Source organism: Myodes glareolus, chromosome 13 (assembly GCF_982192425.1).
Source record: "Myodes glareolus chromosome 13, mMyoGla1.1, whole genome shotgun sequence".
Taxonomy (NCBI): domain Eukaryota; kingdom Metazoa; phylum Chordata; class Mammalia; order Rodentia; family Cricetidae; genus Myodes; species Myodes glareolus.
Genome location: NC_142038.1, coordinates 27,510,323 through 27,526,731, shown reverse-complemented (window position 1 = coordinate 27,526,731; position 16,409 = coordinate 27,510,323). Strand labels below are relative to the sequence as shown.

General features: G+C 49.5%; 1 protein-coding gene across 5 annotated transcripts in view; it reads right to left on the bottom strand.

Annotated features, from left to right (window-relative positions):
• Ndst1 (N-deacetylase and N-sulfotransferase 1) overlaps positions 1–16,409 on the bottom strand; it is a 61,009-nt gene that overhangs the window by 19,766 nt on the left and 24,834 nt on the right. For all 5 annotated transcript variants that reach the window (XM_085699814.2, XM_085699813.2, XM_048419019.3 and 2 more), the window contains exons 2-3: positions 7,650–8,556; positions 2,430–2,924 (exon numbers count right to left, since the gene is read on the bottom strand). In XM_085699814.2, coding sequence (XP_085555940.1) covers positions 2,430–2,924; positions 7,650–8,162 — 1,008 coding nt within the window. In that variant the 5' untranslated portion in view covers positions 8,163–8,556. The remainder of the gene's footprint in view (positions 1–2,429; positions 2,925–7,649; positions 8,557–16,409) is intronic.

Here is a 16,409-nt window from a genome sequence, read left to right as displayed (position 1 = left end):
ACACGGCTTTGAGCAAACCTCCAGGAGCTCACTTCAGGCAGGACTGTCACTTCGGGCGTCTAACCAAGTCTAACCACTGCCTGACAGATACATGATCCAGCCGTGTGGCCTCAGGCAAGCTGTCCCATCTCTTGAGTCATGGTGGCCTCCTCTGTAAAAGGGGACTCATACCTCTTCACCAGCTACTGTGACATCCAATGAGGATCACACACAGACAGCTGAGCACAGAGCCTGGCACTCATCAAACCCCAGCTATGCAAACTCTGCTGGGACTACAGAAACTGCACTGTATGGCCAGAAGGACACAAGCTAATGAGTCATGGTTCTGAAGGAAAGTCAGTGGGTAGCTATGCTCAGTACTAAAGCGGAAAACTGTTTGGCCTTTCAGACTCAGAAAGATGTTAAAGGGGAAGGAGGCCTGCCAAAGAAGCACTTGTGTCTTCCCTGAGCTGGGAACATGGAAGACATTTGTTCTCTACAGGCATGGCTCTTTGCTGCTGCACTACCTCTTCCTCAGAAATGGGGAAACCGAGTCAGGCCTGGAAACATGTTAACAAGCCCGGCATTCAGGAAGAAAAGGATGGAGGATCAAGAGTTCAAAGCCAACCTGGGCTACATGAGACTGAATCCAAAAGAAAAAAAAAGGGGGGAGGGGATGGATGCTAAAAAACTAGGCAGAGTATTCAGGAGGCTAAAGATAATAAAGTCTAGACTAGCCTGGGCTATTGTAACCAGCCCTGGATCACTGGCTCACAGGGTACATGGTGGGCCTGTAGCTAGAGGCCTCACCCTGGACCACAGTCTGTCAGACATTCCCTTGTTAATGCAGTGAGGCCCTAAACTACAATGGATAGATGCTTGGGCCACTGGAAGAGTGTGCCAAGCAAGGAAAGGGCCATCTGCTTTGCTGGGGTTGGTTTCAGTACTGCATGAAGATGTTGGCAGGACGGCTCAATTGGAGTGAGCTTAAATTCTTCAACAGAACACCTGAGAAAAGTGTCAGGAGCAGCACTGTGCATAAAAGCAGAGCAACACTGCCTAGGTCTGCTGTGGCAAGTAAGGGAGGGAGGAGCCCGACCACATGGACATACCCCTCCCAGGCACAGCCTGAGCCCCTCCCCGGCACTCCCCCTTATTTAGGGATGAGACTTCCCCCGAGTCGCCTAGTCAGAAGCACTATCTATCATGCTCCTGTTTGTAGAGTTCATTTCTGAGCAGGACGAGGCCACAGCCCCAGAGAAACCCTCCTTCTAGACCTTCAGCCAGCCCTGCCTGAGGTTTTAGGAAGACAATGCCAATGGGTCTGTGCTGCCCACGGAAAGTGCCTGCCACACTGTCTAAAGCCTCCTTCAGCATCAAAGAGGTCTGTGTCTGGTGCTAATGCATCTCGAGCCCTGTTAATCTCCAGAGGGGACGCCCAGTCGGCAGGCAGAAGCTCTGGGCACTTAATCCCGTTCTGCCTCCGCCTGCTTTACTGCTATGCTCGCCCTCTGTGCAGCAACCACACCGATGCCCTTCCTCTAGCATCCGTCTCCTCTGCAGTCTCCAGGAAGACCGATGGCTAAAGGACAACTGCAGCTTTTTTAAAAAATAATTTCTTTATTTTTATTTTATGTGCATTGGTGTTTTGCCTGCATGTTTATCTGTGCGAGGCTGTCAGATCTCGGGAGCCACAGACAATTGTGAGCTGCCATGTAGGAGCTGAGAATTTAACATGGGTCCTCTGGAAGAGCAGTCAGTGCCCTTAACCACTGAGCCATTGTTCCAGCCCTGGACAACTGCATCTAAAAGACTGTCCTCTGGCAGGCTTCTTTCTTGACAGTTCACATGTGTAGCTACCCTGTGTTTGCAAGGAGTGTTCACAAACAATTTGGTAAATGGTTTCAGAATTTAACATAAGCCCCCACCATCCACATACAGCTGTTAGAACATGCTGTACATGTGACTTTTTATTCTGAAGAATCTTGTGGGAACTCTGATAATGACAAACATTTCTGAAGAGTTAAAATCACATCTGGGGGAGGGGGGGCTGGAGAAATGGCTCAGTGGTTAAGAGCATTGCCTGCTCTTCCAAAGGTCCTGAGTTCAATTCCCGGCAACCACATGGTGGCTCACAACCACCTGTAATGAGGTCTGGTACCCTTTTCTGGCCTGCAGGCATACACGTAGACAGAATATTGTAAACACAGTAAGTAAGTAAATAAATAAATATTTAAAAAAAGATCATATCTGGGCTAAAAGGCAGATAACAACCCTAGCCAGATCTGCTTCTGCCCGTGTCCCTTCCTCCTGAACTCCAGCATACACATGCAAAACATCTCCGCACAGTAAGACAGCAAATGGCTGAAGTTGGATCCTTGGGTCTGCAAACAGCCCAGTAGTCACAGATGGGGGTGTGGCCGGATGAGGCATTCCCAGAGTCTCCTTACCTTCACATCCTCCACCTTCATGCGCGTGCCCTCCTTGCCCACAAAAATATCATCGATATCCACCAGGATGTATCGGTCCAAAGGCAGTGAGAGACGCTTCCCTGTGAGGAAGGCCACGGCATCCACGAAGACAAGCTTATGCAGCCAAAAGTTAAGGTTGTTGCCGAACAGTACACGTTGGATGCCGTCATGGAGGCCCAGGTCCTGAACCACAGTCGCGTGCAGGGCGGCATGCAAGCCAGCATCTGCGCCCAGGTGTGGGATGGACTCGGAGGAACGCGTCTTGGCCAGCAGTACTGGTTCATAGGTAGAGTGGTTGGACTGGAACACAGTCCAATCCTCACCGGGCAGCACACCCTTCTCCACCTCGCTGGGCCGTGTCACATAGAGCAGCGGGGACTTGGGGTTGATGCTGCAGTCCTTTAGGCCCAGGTTCGAATGCAGGAAAAGAGGGAAGCCTTTGAGTTGTGCACTTAGCAGGCTGTTCTCATTGGCCTAGAGCAGTAAAGGGTAGGAGAACAGCTGTCAGGCATAGTAGAGAACAGTAATAGCAACAATATTTACAACTCCACAAGAGCTACCATATCCCTCACTGAATACAGACACACATGTGTACACACAGACACAAACACATGCTCACAGACATACACAGATACACATACAGTTAGACAAATACACATACAGACAGAAATACAGAGACAGACACACACATACAGACAGACACAGGTACATGCACACACAAAGACACAGAGACAGACAGACAGACACAGGCCCCCTCCCACACAGAAGGGCTGCTCTCTCGCCCTCTGGATACCACTGACAGTGATGTGATCTTTACCTCCTCTTCCTGGGACTTGATGCGACCCCCATTCCTGTACTCCATCTCCTCCTCTCTGGTCTCACCACTCCTTCATGCTCTCTCTCACCCTTCTGGACATCTGACTCCAGAAACATATAGTACATTTGTCCTATACTGGTTCTATCATCTCTAGGACTGGTAAACTCCTGTTCATCCTTCAAAACCAAACACATATACCTGGTTCTTGCAATGGCCTCCCTGGGACCACGATAAAGTCTCAGCAGCTGCACTGGGTTCAGAGCATCCCTCCTAGCCTGTGCCTATTTGAAAACAAGGCTTTATTTCTTACTTTGGATCCCTGACACCCAGCAGAGACACACATTCATTTGCTGAGTAACTATTTTTAAGAATGAAAGAGGAACAGAGAGTTGTACATACTTAGCACCTGATAGCTGTGGGTTCCAGGGTTAATTTATCAGTCTGCAGCTACTTACTGTACCAGACATTGTAATAAGTATTTAATGAGATATAGTGAGAAAAGACAGGAAACTGTGTCAAGTGAGAAAAGCAGATGTGACCCTCCCCCTCAAGTCAAGCAGGGAGGAGAGACAGCCATCAAAGTCATGGAAGAATAAAACACGGTATACCTACAGGGGAACGGTCACAGCTGTGGACCAGCACATGCTGGGCAGTCAGCAGGCTCAGCAGGCTCCTGAAGAAAGGGCCTTTGGAGCTTGTTACAGAATGACTGAGTGTCTAGAAGGAGGCAGAAGTCAAGTCCTAAGAATAGCCAGTGAAAAGGCCCTGAGGCAGGAGAAAGCACACCGTGACCAAGGAGCCAGAGAGTGACCAAGAAAGGGCAAGAGGCAGCAAGGTCCCTGGAGCTGTCAGACTCTACCCAAGGATTCTGAATGAAGTCACATGTTCCAGTTTGCATCTGGAGAAGGAAGGAGGGTCACCCACAGGCCACCTGTGCGGCTAGCCTAGGGAGCACCATGCCTGAGCATATGCTGAACAGAGAGCGGATGGGAGGTTGTAGTCTGAGTCTTGAGCCAGGCGCAGAGTTGAGCCTGCCCAGAGAAAGCTCTTTTCTAATCCTAACAGTTAGGCCTTCTCATTCCCACAAAGCTCTGCAGGGGCCTGGTTCTGTAAACTGTGATAAGGAACCACTTTAGATCTCTGAAGGCAGGAAGTGCTTGCCAAGTCCCCATCCTGAGCCAGCCTCAGTGCTGAGGTGCAAGAGACTGTGACCCATCCTCAGAGACACCCTCCTGAGGCTCCTAGCTCCCCATAACGCTAGGCACTGGCCTAGAGAGTGACCTATGAAGGAACCAAAGACACATCAGGCCCTGTCTACCACTGCTGGGGCCTGGGAACTCACCACAGGCACTGGAATTCGAGGATCCCATTTCCAAGTTCTGGCCCTGAGCTTGCTGTGAGGTGCTGGTGGCTTGCTTACACACAGCACCACTGAGGAAGAAGTCAGCCATGATAGCTACCACAGGCAGCCACGAAAGGATCCAGCCAGGGAAGGGAACAAAGGGTCTAGGGCCAAAGGTGCTGGCCCTGTCACAGGGTCCTTCCTACTCCGAGCCTGAGTAACGAGTGGGATGTGGAGGCCTAGCACAGACTTCCTTCTGAACTGGTGAGACACACTGAGAAACCCTGTCCTTCTGGGTCTCTAGTCAGTCTGCTCCTATGCGGTCTTCTGAGGTCATCCACTTAGAAGCAGTAAGCTGGGTTGTCAAATCTTGGCTGGGCGGCATACTATGTCACTCTGGTAAAGCCACTTAATTTTTGAGTCACGTTATCTGAAAACAAAGTGCCTACTCTATGGGACAGAGCACACAAAGCAACACGCTGGGCATTGAAAGGTCAGGTAGCCTTCGCTGGCCCTCAGGGTGCATTCAGATGCAGGCCATCTACTTCGCATGGCAGATGCGTGACTCTGTAGGAATGGCACAGGTGAGGACCTGATCCCCATCTCAAGGACTTCTCAGGGGCACAATGTCAGAGCCACAGACCAAGGGCAACTACGACGTTTGCTGAACTTGGAGTGGACACGCCACCCCAGCAGCCACTGATGGAGTGATTGCTGGCCTAGTCTTCAGAGCTTCCCTCAACTGTCTGACTTCTAGCAGGATCTAGAGGCAGGAGCTGAAACTCGTCTCACTAGCTGAGCACCTTGGCCATGGTCACACAGAGTCTGGACTTTTAAGCTCGTGATTTCACCCGGCCTTGACAATCTGGCCTGAAAGAGACGGAACTTGAGCCCTGGCACAGGCCCTTGACAGCCTAACAGCAAGGAAGCCAGCCTTAGCAGAAGAGTAGTGGTGTGCCTCGACCACCAGGAGGCGTGCGTTCTAACCGACAGCCACAAGCCTCTGCTCAAAAGCCAGGAGTCCGGACTTATGCAACAGGGCAGGGAGAGCTGCATTTGCCACTAACCCCAGGGAGACTGTGTGCATGTCCCTGCTCCTCAATGGGCCTCATGCTTTTACCATACACAAGGAGTTGGGGTTACACAGGGTTTGAGTTCTGTTATTTTAACTGTGCTCAATGTCCACGCCCCAGGCCTAGATAAGTTCAGTACACAACACAGGGCTTCTGGCACAGACCTCCACTAAGAGTATTCAGCGCCGAGACTCATCAAACCTTAGAAAGACCAAGCCTATGGCTTCAGTTATCTGGACTTGAATCCTGGACAATTTCTTTTTGTTGTTGTTTTGTTTGTTTTCTCAAGAAAGGGTTTCTCTGTGTAGACCTGGCTGTCCTGGAACTTGCTTTGTGATCAGGCTGACCTTGAACTCAGAGATCCACCGTATCTGCCTCCCAAGTGCTGGCATTAAAGGCTTGGGCCACCACCACCTGGCACTGAGTTAATTTTTAACTTCTTTCTGCCTCAGTTTCCCCTCTCTTAAATCACCATACCCTCTGCCTGCTGTGGAAAATGGCTTATTAGTGAGAAGTAAGTTAATTTGTGCAAAGCAGGCAGGCAGCACAGGGCACTGAAGGAGCTCTTAATAAACGTCAGCCGTTCTGATGAGTCTCAGGCCTGGGGCTCTGAACCAACCTTAATGAAGTTCATGGCAGGAAAGGGGAGAGTACAGGAGGAAAGAAAAAAAGCACAGAGACAATGGAGCCAGCCTAACTTTCTGCTTCTGTGAAGCCATAAACCAGGCCAGTGTTCCCCAGAGGGTGCTCTGTGAAAGAGATCAAGCTGGCTGAGAAACAGCGCACTGGGCAGCCCCACTGCAGGATTTCTAAGGCCTTTGGTGTTTTGACTCACTATCCCTTTTCAGTGCAGAGCCTCCTGCTGTATTAGTGCATGAAAGAACATGCTGTGGGAAGCCTGGGCTAAAGCAGGCCCTCCCAGTGCTGAACAAAGGAACAATGTGCAGAGAGGCTTAGAACATGGGCACCTTCTGCCTGATTCTATCTATTGCTCTAGGTATTCACACTATGCAATAGCCCTATGCCCTTCCCAGCCCCTTCAGGCCGTTTCAGAGGGGCCAACTTTCCTGGCTGGGCACAGAAGCCAGCATTGGCCCCCACAGCCACTCCTGCATCCCCTTCTCTGCTCCTCCTCATTGAACATTTATCACCCCTGCCATAGCCTCTGTGCTTCCAGTCAGCTGCCTACCCCATTGCTACTACACTAAATGTCAGCTCTGGGAGAGCAGGGACTTGCCCGTTTCCACTACTCTATGTACTAGTACTCAGCACAGGGCCCAGGACACTGGAAGCATCCAGTAAACAAACGTCCCCTCAAAGCCCCCAAGCCCCCAGCTGGTGCCTGCACTCATCTTTCATGACCACACATCCACTGTTCCTGCCCCTCCTCAAGGGCAGACCTTCCATGACAAGCTTTAAGCGATAATCCCCCACCCCATCCCAGGGCTGGTTCTGGGAACTCCACAAAACCCAGAGCAGCTCCCCACCTGCAAACTGGGATTTCCTTCTCCTTTCTCCTAGTGCAAAATGGCTCCGGTTTGAGAGAAATACAAACTTCACCCCCACACACAATATCGATCTCCAGGAGGAAGGACATGGATAGAGAGCCAACCTGCCTCAGGTGTGTGACAACCCTCTTGTGCCTGCACCTGCTCATCCTGAGACGACTGTCATGCAGGGTTCAGCATCCCTAGCAGACTATGCCTTTCCTGCCTTGCACCCAGCCCCAAGTCTCCTTCAGGCAAGCACCTACTGCGCATTGAGTCCCATGTGCAGCAGACAATGCCTCCAAATGTCTTATTAATTAAGGATTCAGCAGCAGCAAGCAGGAACCCCTTTAACCTTGATGACAAGCCCAGGAGTTTAGTGCTACCACTGCACTCATCTACAGTGTGAACTGGGAGGTGCTTGGCTAACAAGTATAGAGACAGTGCTGGGAACTGCTCAGAAACCTGCTCCCTGAATACCTTGAAGAAGCCAATGATGCCCACGCCATAGGCCACACAGTACTTGTCCAGCAGCTCCCGGTTCCAGGCATCCAGGTTGACATACTTGAGGATGTTCTCATAGATGATGAGGGCAAAGCGTCCACGGCCCTTGTCAGTGAGTGTGGGCATGTCCCCCTTTCCTGGTGCAATCTCTGTTCGGTACTTGAAGCGGCTAGATTCCAGGATTGCCACCACCTCCTGGCCCAGCTGTGAATAGAGGCTCTCCACAAATACCAGCACCAGTGGGTCCGTCCGGGAAGGGGCAACCGCCTGCACAGGCTTGATCGGCAGGAGACGGCTGGGAGCCACAGGTGGTGGGTCCCCACAGTCGGACTCAGAGGCGTCTGCTGAGGGCTCAAGGCCCCGGTTCCAACCATACAAGTAGTAGGCAGAGACAAAGACACTGAACAAGCAGAAGACAAACAGCAGAAAAAGGACAGCCTGTGGGGACATGTGCCGACACAGTCTCCGGAGGCACGCCAGAGCAGGCATCCTGGCCCCCAAGGTCTCAACCAGCAGAGGTCCAGCCTGGCCTGGCCCCCTCAAGGCCTCACACAGGAGGCCCAAGAGTTGTCCACTGACTGAGAAATTCAGAGACTTAGGAAGTAAGTCGTTCAAAGGGCAGTGGAGAGAAGGATCCGGGCCCCTGGCCCTTTCTCCCAGCCAGGGGCACAGTCAACAGGCTGGTCTTGCTCCTTCCTTTCTCTACACCCCTTTATGTCACCATGGCAAACCCCAACGTGGTCCTGTGCAGAGCAAAAGTGCCCCAGGGCGTCAGGGCCTCCTGGGAGTGGTCAACAGCAGGTCAGAAGACAATGGGCCAGCCAGGGGGTACCGCATGCCGCTTGCTCTCTTGAGTTGGACCCACAGGGTGAAGGCTGGGAAGCTGGGGAGAGAAGGAGAGAATCAGAGTAGGGCTTTCACAGCCAGCTGGGACAGAAACCTGAGTCCTGTCAAGGTGGGCTCATGTTCAGGAACTGCCACCCAACCTGACACTCTTACCTCCGTGAGCCTCAGTCTCCCCATGTAGGAAATGAAGCAAACAACGGTAGCCATATCATAAGGAGTTGGGAAATGAAGGCCAACAATGGGCAGAAATCACTAGTAGTGCACTTACTGAAGCATCCACCCATGGCAGCTGTAAGTGTGCATCATTATTAGTCAAGAAAACTCTACAAGCAGGGCTGGAGAGATGGCTCAGAGTAACCTCAGTACTCAGACTGAAAGTACTGTTCTTTTTTTATTTATTTTTTATGGTTTTATTTAACTTTTTTTAATTTTATGTGCATTGGTGTGAAGGTGTCAGATCCCCTGCAACTGGATCTTCAGACAGTTGTGAGCTGCCATGTGGGTGCTGGGAATTCAACCCAGGTCCTCTGGAAGATCAGTCAGTGCTCTTAACCTCTGAGCCATCTCTCCAGCCCCGAAAGTACTGTTCTTGCAGAGGATTGGATTCAGTTCCCACCACCTACATGGAGGATCACCAAGATCTGTAGCTCCAGTTCCATGGAACTCAACGTCTTCCATAGGTACCAGGCATGTCCACACATACATACATGCAGGCAAAACACTCATACATGAAATACAACTGCAGTATCTTAAAGAAAAAATCCAGGTGCAAAATGTGACACCGAACAGTTGCAAGGCCTGGGAGGAAGAGTGTCCCATCAGGACCAAACAGCTCAGCCTCCTGTCCACTCCCTCCTGCCTTCCTTCCCTCTGCCAGCCTTCCTGGATGACCCTAACAGAAGCAGCCAGAGCAGGGATCCAAGCCAGAGCCGTGTACAAAAGCCTACAGGACGTCACTGCTGTTGAAACATCAGGGAACTCAGCCTGTGAGGGTCCTCCGCGCTGGGCTGCGGTGAGGAACAAGAGCACCCAAGGACACACTGTGGCCTGACACAAGGACACTAAGACACAGAGGTGGTAAGCATTTCCCCAGATGCAACCATGAATCTCTTCCTCAGGTACATGCCTGGCAACCTTGGACACCAAGTGACCAAATGCCCGCATGAGGGCCAATGGGACAGGACTTCCTCTACAATGGCCTTATCCACCCAGACAGTCAGAACTCTAGACTCTAGCTCTTTCCTAAGCCTGTGCCCCACTAGGGGGCCCAAGTCAGAACACCCATCTCTCTCTGGAAAGAGTAAACAGAGACCACACAAGCAGCGCAAAGGCTCCATTCCCATGTTTCCATAGCAGCCCTAGACACCACCCTCCAGCTCCTGCTACATGAGTGAAAACCACCCAACCTAGAAGCACCTTCCCACAGGGCACCATGCAGACTAGAAAGTGCTCATATGGGCCAGCAATCACAGAAGTGAGACAGACTGGGATGAGGCACCAGATGGGAAGCTGGGGGTCTGGGGGTTGGCTTAGGGGTAAAGGTCGCTAATCTCCTCCTAGACCCAAGGCTCTGATGTGCTCAGCATGGGGACCGCACGACAGACAGCAGGAGCTGCGCTTCTAGGAATTCACCCTGACGGAGTCACTACAGAAGCACAGGAAGACTCCCCATGGGAGAAGTAAGACGGGCTGGGGAGTGGGGGAAGGAAAGGGAGGGACAAATACAATAAAGTAAAAGGGCTGAAGAGGTGGCTCAGAGGCTAAGAGGACCGCTGCTCTACCAGAGGATCGGTGTTCTATTTTCAGCACCCACACGGCAGTTCACAACCGTCTGTAACTTCAGTTCCAGGAATCCAAGGCCCTCTTCTGGCCTCTCTGTGGGCACCAGGTACACACATGGTACAAAGACATACATACATGCAAAATACTCATACACAAAATAAATAAAATAACTTTAAAAATTAAAAAAAAATCATGTATAATTTTTAAAGAATAAAATATAATGATACAGATATATGAAAATGCCATAATAAAGTCCATCATTTTGTATGCACACTTAAAAATCCTATGGAGGGGGGCTGGAGAGACGGCTCAGAGGTTAGGAGCAATGACTGCTCTTCCAGAGGTCCTGAGTTCAACTCCCAGCAACCACATGGTGGCTCACAACCATCTATCTATATGGTGCCCTCTTCTGGTGTGCACACAGAACACTGTACACATAATAAATAAACAAATCTTAAAAGAAAAAAATCCTATGGAGGGACTGGGGAAATGGCTCAGTGGATTGAAGTGTTTGATAAACAATCCTGATCCCAGGACTCCTACAGTGAGAGAGGAGGCTGAGACAGCAGGAACCCCAAGAAGCTGTGTGCCGGCTAGCCTGGAGTAAGCAGCAAAGCATCAGCCACAACCAGACACCCTGCCTCAAGCAAGGAAAGAAAGATGGAAGATGAGAGCCAACTCCAGAAAGTTGTTCTCTGACCTCCACATACATGCCTTGGCATGCACAAGCCTGCTTTCACACACACTATCATCCAAACACACTGTTCAGCAAACACAAAATGGATTTGTTTGTTTGTTTTGGTTTTAACCTTGGATGTCCTAGAACTCACTCTGTAAACCAGGTTGCCCTCAACACACAGAGATCAGTTTGCCTCTACCTCCCAAGTGCGGGGATTAAAGGTGTGAGCCACCACGGCCCAGATAAATAAATATTTAAAAAAAAAAAAAGATTTCTCACCAGGCGGTTGTGGTGCACACCTTTAATCCCAGCACCCAGGAGGCAGAGGCAGGCAGATGAGTTTGAGGCTAGTCTGGTCTACAAAGTGAATTCCATGACTATCAAGGCTACCCAGAGAAACCCTGTCTCAAAAAACAAAACAAAACAAAAAATTTCTCTATAGGAATCCAAATCCCTGTGCCGCTTATAATGGCAAATGCCCAACACGGAGGTATTCTCTAGAAATCACAATGCAAGGCAGGCACGGTGTCACATGCAGTCTTAGCACCCAAGAGGACGGAGCAGGATGACCACTCCAAGTTTGAAACCAGCCTCCTGCATGCAGAGCTCACGCCAGTCAGGGACACACAGCTAGGCCCTGTCTCAAAAACAAGCAAACAACAATTCCTAATGTGATGATGGGATCCTAGACAAACAGCACATAAAGGATACTGACAGACATCTGCCACAGGTGTGCGTGTGTGTGCGCGCGTGCATGTAGAAGACAGGGGCCTCAGGTATCATTTTTCAGATACTGTCTACCTTTTTTCTGAGATAAAGACCTCTTACTGGGGGCTGGAGAGATGGTTCAGCGGTTAAGAGCATTGCCTGCTGTTCCAAAGGTCCTGAGTTCAATTCCCAGCAACCACATGGTGGCTCACAAACATCTGTAATGAGGTCTGGTGCCCTCTTCTGGCCTTCAGGCATACCCACAGACAGAATATTGTATACATAATAAATAAACAAACAAACAAACAAACAAACAAACCTCTTACTGGACTGGAACCCACTGAGTCTATGCTGCCTGGTCAGTGAACCTTAGGGATGAGCCTATCTGCCTCCCCAGAGCTGAGATTACAAGCACACCCTTTCTTTTGATATATCATTAGGTGGGAACTCAGATACTCGGGCATATACTGACCAAGCTATCCCACAGGCCCTTGCGACATGTACTACTGAAACTATCTGTATAAATTTATTTTTGCTAAATATTTTTATATACAGGATAGAAACTGGTACTACACACACACACACACACACACACACACACACACACACACACAAACCATGTTAACATGATATCACTGGTGATTTTAATGTTCTACTTTGTTGTCATGAAATGAGGAGTTGGTCCCATCTGTGCTATGATGCACCCTGACCCTGAGCATATATATACCTTGTCCCTCTCTGGGCTTCCTGCCTGTTAGATGAAGCTTGGGGGCCCTTCTACCTCTGACATTCTGCACTGTGTGCAGCTGAGAAAGAGGTTGCCTGTTTAAAGCAGACATCTGTGATGGCAGGGAGTAAGCAAGTGTGGCTGGTGAGAAAGGAACATGGTATCTGGAAGAAGTTAGCAGCATTTAATCTCTATGAACAGACTGGGAGGACAGAGGAAGGCTTCTGGGGCTAGAGGTACTTGAGCAGGACGGAGCAAGGACTAGCCAAGAATGGAAGAAAGATGGCATGTGTAGCAGCCTGGAGATAAGGAAATGTGTGATGCTTTCCAGGACTCCCTGCAGCTCTAGAGAGCAAAGCAAGAAAGGGGAGGTGTCCTGGCAGAGCCAGGAAGGCTAGAGTGATAGGAGCTATCTACAGCCATAGTCATGGCTTGGCCTGACCTCACACCATGCCAACAGGAACACAAAGCTGGGGTGGAGTTTGCCCTGATGGCCCCTGCCCACACCATCCATCCATCTGGCCCTACAGAAGGGGAGGTAGTGAGCTCAAGTGTGTGTCACTGGCCGCTGTCTGTCCCATTAACAGCCTTTCTCCTTGTTAGTAATGCAGTTCATGGTCTCAGGCATCTGAGGGTCAAGAATCTGACATCATTTTTCAGATATTAAAGAACTGCACACTTTAAACCAGGGCTCTGCACAGACTCATCAGCTATAACACTTAACTACTCTAGTGGGGGGTCATCAATAATGGGGGAGACTGTGTACAGCAGGGAACATTACTTTTCTTTCAGTTTACTGTGAAAGCAAACGTGTTCTTTAAATAAAGGAGAGACGGTTCAGTGGTGAAAAGCTCTTCCTGGAATCCTGAATTCAGTTCCCTCCACCTATATCAGGTAGCTTACAACATCCTGTAGCTCCAGTTCCTGGGAATCCAACACTCTCTTCTAGTTCCCATTGGCACTCCCACACATGCAAATACAAAATAAAAATAATTTTTAACTTTGAAAAATACATACATGTACATATATTGTAACTGTAATAATCCAGAACTCAGACCAGGAGCCCAAGTCCAAGCAAGGACCCAGAGTCCTACATTAAGGAACTTTCTGATTACTCACACAGGCTGTAGCCAGGTGGCCTCATGTCAAATCAAGGTCCATCACCTAGGAGCTGTGTGATCTTGGACAATTAATTACTTGGCGCCTCAGTTACGTCATCCATAAGCCAAGGCACTTACACACTGCTTCTCGGGTTTGGGAAAACGCAAGCTTGGCTCACTGCACTGGGCTGTCCGCTATCAGTGCTCACTCTCGCTGCCTCCTGACCACGCTCACAATGACCCCTCACAACATAGACAACAGCTTAGTTCACACAGACCGCAGAGCTCATCGCTCTGGCAGCCCTGGAATCTGGCCGGGGCAAGCCCTGGTTTCACAGAGGGAGAGCAAGTGCAGAAGTGGGGTGCCTGTTCCATGCAGTAAGAGGCCTGCCTAGGCAATGCCACCTCCTCATCTTCCTCCTCCTCCAAGAATTCCCATTTTTAAAGTGTGTTTCTTTTCCCACGAGGCGAGGGATACAGGCCTTGGCAAAGTCCAGGCCAGACAGAACAAACTAACCAGCTCCCTTGTAAACAAAACACTGACTTCCCTTCCTGGTAAGGGGCCTCTGCACAGACTACCCATCACCCACCAGTAGCTACTGAAATCCCGTCTCGCCCTCGGCATTATAGAGCACCAGTGGCCCAAGGGACAAAGAACTGGGAAACATCTACTCTCTCTAGAATCACCAAGGCTTCGGAACAGCTGAGGCAATCCGGGCTCTTTCCCATAAACTACAGTCTTGCCCAGCCAGTCACCATATTAGTCAGGTAGCTCATGATGTTCCCATCCCCAGAAATGCCTCCCCCAATCTCTTGAGACACTTAATCATTCTCCACATGCCAATTCCAATGTCATAGTCTCTCTGAAGTCATTTCCAACCTTCCCATTCTCCCCCCAGGCCTACCCTAAGCATCCCCACCCATTGCTGGAGGGTGGGAAATACAGCTCTGGAACCAGAGGGTGGGTGGGTGTTCTCAAAATGTTTTTATTTCCTTTAGGAGATTGCCTCCAAAGGTCAGAACCTTTGTAACTTCTCTTTCAAAAGGGTACACCCAGGGATGGCTCAGTGGGTAAAGCACTTGTCACATAAACATGAGGACTGGGGTTTAGATCCTCAGCACGTACACACATGTCAGGTGAGCATGGTCATCCACCTGTAATCCCAGTGCTCAAGAGGCACTGGTGAATCCCCCAGAAGTCTTTCTAGTTTGACTACCCAAATCAGAGAGTTCTGGGTTCAGGTGAGAGACTCTGCCTCAGTAAGGAAGGTAGAAAGTTAATTAGGAGAGGGAGAGAGAGAATGCCCTAGTAACAATTAGGTGCATATCACTACATCTGACATCCACAAGACCCTATCCACCTGGCTGGCTTCTAAGGGTTCTAGAAAACAAGCTTTGCCTCCCTGCTTCTCCCCAAGCCCTGGGAGTCACACAAAGGTGAGGACCACATATTAGTCATTAGGAAAGCTCCCACTTTTTCTCAGATTCCGATGTCTCCAGATATGATAAATAGTTCCCAGGCAAGGTTCTTTAAACCACTAAATCTTGATTCAAAACTGATTCTTGCTGACTTTGAGTTAGTCTTTCATTCCTTCAAGAAGCCCAGAGGTCCCTCTAATAAATGTATAACGACAGTTAACAATCATAATCATCACCATGACTGGACTGATACTACACGTGAAGCATTTGCTATGAGCCTCACACTGCTTTTTTTTTTTTAAGCGGGGGTGAGGGGGTAGGAGGTGGGAGAGAGGGAGAGTTGGTTGAGGTTCTTTTTGTTTTTTTGTTTTTTTTTTTTCTTTTTGGAGACAGGGTTTCTTTGTGTAACAGTGCTAATTGTCCTGGAACTAGCTCTGTAGAACAGACTGGCCTCGAACTCACAGAGATCCATCTGACTCTGCCTCCCAAGTGCTGGGATTAAAGGCATGAGTCACCACCACCCAGCTACACCCTGTACTTTTCACATTTTATACCTTACCTCATGTAATCCTTACATTATATGTCAATATCCTCATTTACAGTTGAGAAAAATTAGGCTTAGAGACTGTCATTTTCCAAAAACCACACAGCTAGTCCATTGCATAATTGAAATTTGAATCCAGACCCCATGAAAAGGAGTGCTCTGGAGCCACAGGAGACCCTCAGCTGTGTAGCTTGAGAAGGACCACAGTCACAGGATCCTCTGGCCCTTACCCTGACTTTCACTGCACTCTCCCAGTCCCAGACTTAGCTTTCCCTGCCAAGGTGCTGGAGATAATGAATGAGATGCTCTAGTTGTCATAGAAACACCATGGCAACCCAGCACTTTCGGGAAATACCACAGTAACTGTGGCCACTGCTCTAGAGTCGAAAGTCACTCCCTAACCTACATCCCTACCTCAAAGTGCTGCTTCTCCACAACCTTCCCTGGGACCCATAGGAAATGGAAGATTTCCTATAGAGCAGGCTGTTCATGACAACAGGAGAGGGGGTAAGTAACTTGGCTCAGGTGAAAGGGTGGGTTCCAGGATTGAGACTGAGAGACCCCAGAATAGACAAGGATTAAGTGAGATATAAATTTGAGGGTGAAGTGTGTTACCATGTGCCAGCAGACCCTGAAAAGCACTGTGTGCTATTTTCCTTTATCCAAACACCATCAGTAACAGAAGCCAACAAAGTGACTGCTAGCCACAGTCAAAGTTCAGGCTGACAACAGTTTGAAGCTTGGCTTCATTATTTACCAGTCTGTGACCTTTATACAAATCTCCCAACTTCTCTGAACCTCAGTTTCCCTTCCTTTGCTGGGGAAAAGAAAGTGTAGTCACGTGATATTCCTTTCTATGATATGGATGGCTGGGTGCAGTGGCTTTGGCTTATACTTGTAATTTCAGCACACAAAAGGCTGAGGCAGGATT